Source organism: Sinocyclocheilus anshuiensis, unplaced genomic scaffold (assembly GCF_001515605.1).
Source record: "Sinocyclocheilus anshuiensis isolate Anshui unplaced genomic scaffold, SAMN03320099.WGS_v1.1 scaffold58, whole genome shotgun sequence".
NCBI classification, from domain to species: domain Eukaryota; kingdom Metazoa; phylum Chordata; class Actinopteri; order Cypriniformes; family Cyprinidae; genus Sinocyclocheilus; species Sinocyclocheilus anshuiensis.
This window is the reverse complement of record NW_015547688.1, coordinates 3,354,150-3,364,463: the sequence shown is the minus strand read 5'-3', so window position 1 is coordinate 3,364,463 and position 10,314 is coordinate 3,354,150. Positions and strand designations below refer to the sequence as shown.

The 10,314-nt window shown below is 39.0% G+C and overlaps 1 protein-coding gene across 1 annotated transcript in view; it reads left to right on the top strand.

Annotated features, from left to right (window-relative positions):
• The window catches only part of LOC107703323 (trinucleotide repeat-containing gene 18 protein-like), a 75,600-nt gene that overhangs the window by 51,172 nt on the left and 14,114 nt on the right, over positions 1-10,314 (top strand). Inside the window, exons 17-22 of the mRNA XM_016505912.1 lie at positions 990-1,250; positions 4,855-5,097; positions 5,806-6,209; positions 6,613-6,741; positions 8,346-8,417; positions 9,076-9,308. Of these exons, the coding sequence (XP_016361398.1) occupies positions 990-1,250; positions 4,855-5,097; positions 5,806-6,209; positions 6,613-6,741; positions 8,346-8,417; positions 9,076-9,308 (1,342 nt within the window). The remainder of the gene's footprint in view (positions 1-989; positions 1,251-4,854; positions 5,098-5,805; positions 6,210-6,612; positions 6,742-8,345; positions 8,418-9,075; positions 9,309-10,314) is intronic.

The window sequence follows — 10,314 nt, the reverse complement described above, 5'->3', positions numbered from 1 at the left end:
ATCAGCAGCTACTCTAACAGTAAGTCAGTTTTTTTTGTAAATTTTTAGTTGTTGTTGCCAGTGCTTTTGTTTCTGATGTAAACGGGTTACAAGAACCCCAGGGGCTTTTTCCTGCTAAATGTTTTTTTTTTTTTGTCTTGGGTAATGGAGTTTTTGTTGATAACTATCAACCATTATGTGTTTATGATAATATCTGTAATAAATTGCTGTGGGCTGCATTTAGATGCTACTGTTTATGATTGACTCAATAGGAGTAATTTTATATCATAGTAATATGAATCTAGGAATTTTTTAGGAATTTTGGTTCCATAAAAAGAACAAAAATACTGTACTGATAAATCTATTCATTACCATTGAGAAATTTGGTATTAAGTGTTTTAGTAATGTTTCGAAAGAAGTCTCTCATACTCACAGAGGCTTTATTTTTTTTAATCAAATATACAGTAAAAGCAGTAATATTGGGAAATATTATTTAAATTTAAAAGAACTGTTTCTATTTTAATATATTTTAAAATGTAATTTATTCCTGTGATGCAAAGTTGTATTTTCAGCATCATTAATCCAGTCTTCAGAGTCACATGATCCTTCAGAAAGTGTTCTAATATGCTGATTTGCTGATGAAGAAACATTTCTTATGTTAAACTTCTGTGCTTCTTAATATTTTAGTGGAAACTGTGATACATTTTTCCAGGATTCTTTGATTAATAGAAAGTTCAAAAGAACAGCTTTTACTTGAAATAGAAATATTTTGTAACATTATAAATGTCTTTACTGTCACTTTTGATCAATTTAAGCATCCTTTGATTAATTTTTTATTAATGATTAATAAAAGTATTATGTATTAGTTAAAAAATATCTTAACTGACCCCCAACTTTTAAATGGCAGTGTATTTATAATAATAGTCTACTATCATTGTTTTGAATCAGTTTTTAGTTCAACATGCGTTTGGACCGCCATCCTGAGTGAAATCTCTTGTGATTTGTACCAGACACAGATTCAGAAGAGGACAATTCCCTGAAGGATGGCTGGCCTCCTAGCTCCATGTTGGGGAGAACAGGGTCACGTCCACAGCTCCCCGGCCTATGCAGCACTCCATCCAAGAAAAAGCGCTCATCGTCCAAGAGAGCCTCTTCATCCTCATCTTCATCACTCAAGTCCAAGCAGGCGGCCAAAGAGAGGAAACATAAGCACTTTGCTTTATTGCTACAGGAGGCAGGAGTCAGCTCCTCTGAGGACTCATTTGATCAAGGTTAATAAAGCATACCTCACTATGCACAGAATCGAGAAGGCAGCCTCTCGGTTTTAGCTTTTTTTATTTTTGGTCTGTCTTGTATTTTTAACCATGACCATTGGTCATGGTGACATTTTTCCTGAGAAGCCATTTTAAGATGCTTGCATCAGAATTTGCTACCTCACTTCCAGTATATAATATAATCAGCTCTTGTTAGAGTCTCTTTTAAATGGTTTTACTTTTTTAGGAATGTCTTGCCATTGTGCATTAAATGTGTGTGGCTGTGTGGAAAGTGTTCTTTATTGTATTGCCGTTTGGTACCCAAGCTTTATTAAACATGCTGATTTCATTTTTACTGAAAGTAAAGTAATGCAGTGTTCTCTGTCTCTTTTGCTACATCTCTTGCTGTAGAGTGTTAGTGTGCAACGCTCCACACTCCTGGTTTCCTCTGTTGTTCAAATATCCCTTTCATCAGTGAAGAGCTGTCACAAGAAGATATTTGCATAAATTCAGTGCTCATGAGCAGTCCTGATGAGATTCAATAGGCCGAATGATTTTGAGAAGCATAACTAACTTGTTAGGATCTTCAAAGAGATCAGATATTTAACAAATGAGAAACCGTTGAATTCAGATAAGATGGATGTTGGCTGATGTTTTTCTGCATTTACAATATTGTATACATGTATCATTTAATTGGTGCCATAAACTAATGTGAAGCCACTGATAGTAGAACATACTACCATTATAACTATGCTAAAGTCACTAAATCTACATGCACACGACCAGAATTTGTTGAACTTTAAAGCTTAACCTGCAATCATAAATCTTGAACTGTTCCAAGAAGTGTTTTCCACTATGGTAAGTGTGTGAACAGGGATATTTGGAAAATAGGGAGCACTCTGATTTACTAAAAAATGAATAACCTAGCTTCTCTAGACTGCTCGCTCTCTCCCTGCAGCTGCTTGGCCACCCCTCCACCTCTGACCCCTTCTCCTACCCATGATGCTTTTGAATGTCTATCGGTCTGTGCGTTTGCTTGTCCTGCTGCAACAAAATAAGAAGCAAAGGGCTTGTCTGGGAGTTGGGCAGCCAGCTGTTCAGCGTGAGGTCACTATCCATGTCACCTGAGCCTTGAGCATTGTCCTGTAAGTAGGCCACCACCCTCTTTTGCTGTGACTTCTCAATAATTTCTACTAATTCGTGCTTACACTGTTACAGAACCAAAACACAAACAAACAAACAAAAAAGACTGGATAACAAACTAGGTGTTAAAAATACCTTTGTAACATGCTCACCTCCTGTTATATGCCTTCAAGCCATGGTTATGTTTGTATTTGGTGGAAAAAGTTTTTTATATATATAGTTTAGGAGATCGCCATCTTCTCCTTCTCCATCACCATTATCTTCTCTTCCTCCTCCTCCATCTCCTCCTTCACTTTCACAACCTTGTTCTTCATCTTGACCTTCTTCTCCTTCACCACCTCCTCCTCCTCCTTCATTCTTCTTTACCTTCATCTTTTTCTTCTTCACCGCCTTATTTTTGGTCATTAATAATTTGATGTTTTAGAAATTCTCTACATCTGCAAGATTTTGATTTATTTTGCCATTGTTATACAGTATATAACTAAATAGTGTTTCTCTTTGATGTTGGTTAGAATTTAATGTCTGATTAAGATTGCTGTGTATAAGATTTAATTTATTTTTATTTTTTTTTCATAATTTACCGCAAAGGAAGCAAGAGGTTTGAATTGAAAAAGAACATAACCATGAGTGAAGTGGTTAATGGTCTGAGTTGAGTCTCAGGAGTCATGGAGGACTGTCCTCACAGAGCCTGCTTTGTGTTCCTCAGCTTTCTTCTTCCTGTACACATCCTTTGCTTGCTGTCAGTTCATGTAATACATGCTTCAGGTTTTAACGCTTTGGCATCTATACAATTATCACAACATAACCAATCGAAGTCCTTGTCTGCTACAAAGTCTGTGTCTTTAACAAACTCACCTCTGGCTTCAGCTACTCACAACCGCGCTGAAACACCCTGTGTGTCTGTTTCCATCACCAAGTGTGTTCCTCACCCTCCAGAGAATGAGAGAAAAGGGGGTGTTGCTTAAAGTGGGTACCTACTGTTAGTCCTTGAGAGTTTTTTTTTTTTTTTTTTTTTTCCTTTATCAGTTTAGACAAGCTCCGAGCTGAAGAGACTGTTAATAATTGATGACTTTCTTAGTCAGGGATTCTGCCAGCAACCTTAGCTTTCTGCAGCGCTTGTGGCTTATTTCTATTCCCATTTTTCCCTCAGTGATTCAGCTCATTCAGCACATTGGGCAAGGCCACTTTACTGGCTTCTCTTATTTGGTTTGGGCTTTTGCATTCCCAGCCCCTCTTGATTTGGAACGAGCCAGCAGCCATGCTGATTATAAATCCTGCCCTAAAGCTCTGAAGGTTTGAAAGCTGCGCTTGCTTGATCCTGCCTACCCAGCTTAGTATATGCTGCCCGCATGAAACCAGGCTTTGTCCCCCACCAGTAATCTTGTGTAGTGGTGTGTGGGCTGCAGTGTTTGAGCAAGAACACATTAATCTAGAGAAAGTCGGCTACTGCGGTGCTAGTATACAATAGATATGTGAAAGTGAGAAGAACACTACTGCTGGCGGAATGATGCATTAGTGATAGTAAGCTAGTATTCATAGCTATGCAGATTGAATTTGATGGTTTTATTGTTCTACAAAGAGAACTTGCCAAGGAAAATGGTCTTTATATGTTGGATATTTCTTATTTATTTGCATGGGATTGAGGTTTTGATTTAATGGAAGATGATTGAAATGGATAGTTCACACAAAAATGAATATTTTGCCATTTACGCCCTCTCATGTTAATCCAAGCCTGTGATATTTTTTTTCCAAATTCAGAACACAAAAAAAATATTAAATTTTTTATTTATTTTTTTTTGTCCATGCAATAAAAGTCAATAGAGTCTGAAACAACATTGATTAGACCCAATTAACTTCCATTGTATGGACAAAAAAAACATTCTTCAAATTATCTTTGTTCAGCAGAAGAAAGAAACTCATAGAGGTTTGGAACAACATAAAGGTGAGCAAATAATGACAGAATTTTCATGTTTGAGTAAACTATCACTTTAAACCTGGGCACTTCAACTCCAGTGCTGGAGGGCCAGTGCCCTGCAAACTTTAATCTCTATTTAACCCACTTGTCTGCACACTCTTAAAAATAAAGGTTCTTTATTTGCACCCACGATTCCATGAAGAATTTTTCCACTGCACAAAAGATTCTAGTGAAAAAGGCTTCTTTAGATTATTAAAATGTTCTTTACACCAAGAAAAAAGTGGTTCTTTTAAGAACTGTTGGCTTAAAGGTTCTTTGAGAACCCTAAAATGGTTCTTTCAAAAAAAAAAAAACTCATGGAACCTTGTTTTTAAGAGTAGTTTACAAGTAATTCTTAACGCCTTTATTAGCTTGTTTGGTTGGGGTTATAGTTAAACTCAGCAGGACACTGGTCCTCCAGGTCTAGAGTTGAAAAGCTCTGCATTATATCCCAGGCTTCATCAATTTCTGAACCTTTCATGTTTTGTCAAAAATCCTAAAGGATTTTCTTCCCACTGTTAACAGAGTATTTTACCGAACGGGATGATTATGAGGATGATGACGACGAGGATGAAGATGGGTATGATTACGAGCTTGATGAAAGCGACAGCCTGTGTTCGTCATCCATAGAAGAAAGCGGGCTGGGTCTTCTGGCTCGCTTTGCCGCCAGCGCTATCCCGAGCCCCGTTGTCACCAGTCCGCTCTCCATTGTCCAACTGGAGGCTAAACAGAAAGCCAAGAAGAAAGAGGAACGGCAGAGTCTTCTGGGTAAGGAAGTGCTTTTTTTCCCTACGCTCTTAGATTCATCTTAAATGTGACGCCAGCTGCTTTTCCAAGCCCATGGGACTTGAATTCCCAGGTGACAAGGTGATGCATTGTTATTGGCTGTCTTTTGTTGCGCTGTGTCGTGCATGTGCGCCGGCGAGTGAGAGAATTGAAAGGTGCTGGCAGATGAAAACACATTGTGCATGGAGCAGTCACTCAGTAGGGGTGTTATTAAATATAGACACCCATCAGTTGTGCCCCACCTTGAGAATGGAGTGTCATTATCCCCCCGCCGCATTTGTGTGTGTGTGTTTGCTGCGCTGCTTGCGCTCGCTGAGAATGTGATGCTGACAGGCCTGGCTTTGATGAGGTTGTGCTGTGATCCTGAGCGGGTACCCAGCAGTGCACACGACAGGCCTGCCAGCGGAGACCAACAGCCCCCTTCATTAACTATTCCAAGACCCTGCAACAATGCTTGGACTTAATTCTGCTCCCACATCTGGCCCTGTTTATATCTCACATGTGCACATTATATTGTCGTTTTTCGTTTGCAAATGAGTTGACCACGTGTAGATGGTTTAAATTATAGCAGATGGCCTAGTATTTACATTACTGGTGTGTTTTTCATAAAAGGCACTTTGCGTTTATGTGCGAGTGCATTTAGTTTGCATTCTTTAGTAATAACCGAAGGTTATGTCTTCTGGATTGTAGGTACAGAGTTCGAGTTTACAGATTCCGAGAGCGATGTTAAGACGAGAAAGAAGTTTCCGTCGCTGTTGCATGGCAAATGGTCAGCTCCTGAGCTCCCGCTCTTGCCGCCCGCAAGCGTTATGCGTGACGACTCCAGCCCCAGCAAGGGTGGACGCAAACCCAAGAAACCCAAGTCTCCCCGGGAGTTCAGTTTCGACCTTACCGCTGATGGGAGTGAAGACGAACAATGGACGCGGCGGAGGAGCGAACGCATCTTCCTCCACGATGCTGCCCAAGCCAACCCCATCTCCCTGTCCAGCAAAACTCCTCTTCCGCTTACTCCCAAACCCGCCCGTGGCCCCAAAGCGTCCCCACAGAGCCCTAAGGAGCTGGCCAAAGGCAAGGAAGCGAGAGACCCCAACAAGGTAAGCCCTTGTTTTATTGATGTAGACCAAGTTCTATGTGCCAGACCCAATGAAACGGTGAGGGCGCTTGATACCAGCAGGTGTCCTGCTACATTTGTCGGACAAGAAAGCCTCCTGCTGTGAGTGTCATGTTGTTGGACACAAAAGGATGACTGCCGCTTGCCAGGCTACAATTACCAGCCATCACCGTTCCACCCTCCGAATCCTCCCTCGTTTTTTTATTTATTTATTTTTATAGTGTTCAGTGCATGACTGCCTAATAATGTTTGCTTGTCTATCCAGTGTTGTTGAATGGCTGTAATGTCTGGGAGAACTGAGCCCAATTGTGTCATGCATTTGTATGAGGCTTTTCACTCTAGTCCATGCTGATGGTTTGGCTTTGTATCTGGTGTGAATGTTCCAGAAGAAGAGGGTTAAGGAGACCCCCCTGTGTCTGCCCCCACCCCAGCTCTCCAGCACACCCTCGGACGGCACCGGAGCTCTCCCTGTCAGCCCAGGGCGCAAGAGCAAGGTGAAGCCCAAAGCCAGAGAGGTAACTTGCCTAACACTGCAATGCTAATAAGTCATAAACTGGCTGATATTTTGCAATATTTTGACTCATGAACAGAAATGGTAGTTTCCTCTTGAGTCAATTCCAAGATCTACCAACAACCATCAACTGGGAAATACCTATTTTTTATTGTTTATTAAATGCAGTAGTCAACATTTGAAGTGGTTCAAAAAAGTTCATCAAAGTTGTCAAAAGACAAGAACGCATTTTGGTTTTAGGACAACACTTCAAATGTTGACTAGTGTATTATAAAGGTATTATAAGCTAAGCTTATCTATTAATTTTATTTAGGCTCATGCAATTGTATTAAATATTATTTTACATTTTTCCATTCAGAAGTTTGGGGTCAGTACCACTTATTTTTTCTCTTTAAAATTTTTTATAGTTTTATTCACCAAGGGGCATTAAATAATCAAAATTGACAGTAAAGAAATATATAATGTTACAAATGTTTTTTTTTGTTTTTTTTTACTTTCCATTCATCAAAAAATCCTGAAAAAATGTACCATGGTTTCCACAAACATGTTAAGCAGTATGACTGTTTTCAACATTGATAATAAGAAATGTTTTTTAAACTAATCAGCATATTAGAATGATTTCTGAAGGATCATGAGACACTGAAAACCAGAGTAATGACTGTTGAAGATTCAGCTTTACCATCATGGGAATAAATTCGATTTTAAAATATAATGAAATAGAAAGCTAGTTTTAATAATACTTAACATGCAGCCTTGGGGAGCATTACAGACCACTTTCCATAACCCAAAAAAATCTTACCAACCCCCAAACTTTTGAATATATTATATTATATTATATTTTTTGACACCCTTACAATTGATGACAAAAATATCATACTTTTACATTTGTTTGGCCTGCCTTAACACTCTTAGTACATAAAATACATGATGCACTGTGTATTACTTCACATTTTTAACATGCCACATAATAAATATTTGAAACAGACTTAGTGTTGGGCAGCCATTTTGTGCTACACTGTGATGCCGAGGAGAAACAGCGAAAGGGATTAGAATAATTTTACCTGGCAGGCTCAAGGCCTATTGGGAGAAGCCTTGCATTTAAATGAGCCACCCCTTCCTGCTCCCCTGTCCCAGTCTGCATGGGCCTGCTCTCAGTACCCACCGTGACCAAAGGGAGGGAGGTGAGATGGGAAGAAGGAGAGAGAAAAGGGCCGAGTGCAGTAGAGCAGCAAGCCTAATTAGACTGCACACTCAGCGGGAAAGCAGTAAAATTAACCAAACGACATCTCGCTCCATCCATTTCTCCGCCCCTTTCGCACAATTTATTTATTTCTTCTCACTATAAATCTCCACTTCTTTTTAAAACTCTCCACTGCTGCTGTTTTTTCATCTTATGTATAAATCACGTTATAATGCACAGTGCAGACGCTCGGGAACTCCTCTGGGTATTTTGCCACATTCGAAATCAAGAAATCCTACATCTGGCGAGCCGAGCGTGTCACTCATCTAAATGGGTTTTACTGAATCAATTCTCTAGTAAGCACATGGGTCTCATCTTTAGAACTGAACCAACAATGGCTCGGTGTTCAATATTTCATATTGTCACAGGAATTGGGGCAAAATGTGCTTGAATTCTTTAATTGCTGTTTTATGACTAAATCAGACTTCATTTTCTTGTCCGTGCATGCAATTAAAAGTGAATGTCTTTTGAATGACGTGAGGGAGAGATAATTTCACAGCCTATCTTAAAATTGATTCGGCCTGATTGCGTTCATACGTTAATGGGGCGAGCTGAGTGTTACTGCATGCATTAGCTTGTGAGCTGCTTGCTTCCTACATTGACAGGATCATAACCGACATGAAACCTCACTAGTGACCGATTTGGAACGTTGTGCATAGACAGCAACTCTGTGTGCCACACAAACAGCCCTTCCCATGAGAGAGAGGCACAATTGGTCACAATTGATTTCAGTAGACTTTGATGATGTGAGGATGTTGCTAAGCTAGCTCTGCTATACACTTATAAGCACAGAAATACATAGCACATCAATTTTGGGAATAATATGACCTTTTTTATTATTTTAACATGAAACAATTTTATTGTTTTTATTTAATATTTCAATTTAATTCATTTTAATTCATAGATTTTTTTTTTTCCATTGACCTTGTCACAGTGCACTCTGGGATTTACTTCTCCACGATTAATACATGTGATGCTGTCTTAGAATTTGGCTAAAATGAGGTATCTTGGAGAGCAGCATAATTAAGTTTCCTTTGGGAACAGTTTTCACATTAAGATGCTGCATCCATAAACAGCTCCGTGGGTTTTGGAAGCTAGCTGTTTTCCCTGTCATTTGCAGTTTTTAAGGTGGTGATGAGATGTCTCTGGTTTTATTTAGTAGCACGTTTCAGCATGTCTCTCTTCTCATCTCCCTCTGTTCTGTGTCCCCCAGCCCCTCGGAACTGTGTCATTAACAAAGATGAACTGCAGGATGGATTACGGGTCCTCATCCCTATGGATGACAAACTCCTGTATGCCGGCCACGTCAGCACTGTTCACTCTCCTGACATGTAAGAGACCCCCCGCCCGAGCTGTTTTCATTCTCTTTATACCCTCTGCTGTGTCTTCCTTGTTGTTTGTCTATGTACGAATCTCTTATAGGCTACAATAACTGTCATAGACAAATATGTGTAATATTGTGTAAAATGCTTGCTAGACCCACTCCCATCTGCTTGAATGGGGAAATACTAAAATCTGAAAAACTGCTTGCCATATTCACATTTAAAGTAGCATTTCAAATCAGCAACAAAATCATACACAAAATGTCCCATGAATGGTCAAATAGAGTTAAAATAGCGTACATTTCAGGACATTGATTGTTTCTATGGGAACTGTTTTTTTTTGGGGCGTTTTTGCCTTTATTATGATAGGACAGATCAGAACTGACAAGAAGCGAAGTGAGAGAGAGAGAGAGAGAGAGAGAGAGGGGGTCGGAATTGGGAAAGGTCCTTGAGTTGAGATTCGAACTCGGGACGCCTGTCCTGCAACGGTTTTGTATGTCGGCGTTCTGCTCACAAGGCTATCGACACTTATGGGAAACCTGTACTTTTAACAGAAGCTGCAGTAACACAATAACATTACCAATTGGCAATTAGCTGTTTTTATTAGAAGGTGGGATTTATTACACCATATCATATTGCGTGTTGTGGATTCTTACATTCTTAGTGATATGTGTGAACTGTCTTGGTATATTTTTATTTTATTTTATTTATTTATTTATCAGACGCTTTTATCCAAAGCGACTCACAAATGAGGACAACAGAAGCAATCAATTGTAGTATTAAAACAACTAAAAACAGATCCAAAACTAAAAGCTAAAACTTTATAAATACTACTTATACACATTTTAAAAATAAAGAAATTAAATAAAAATGACAAATGCATACAACAAAACTTAACATTTAAATGAAAAACAAAAAATAAAGCTAAAAACATATTAAAGAACAAAAGGTATAAGAGTATAATAATGATTCTAACATAACACTAAGCCAAACCCCAAAAAAAAAAAAAAACTAC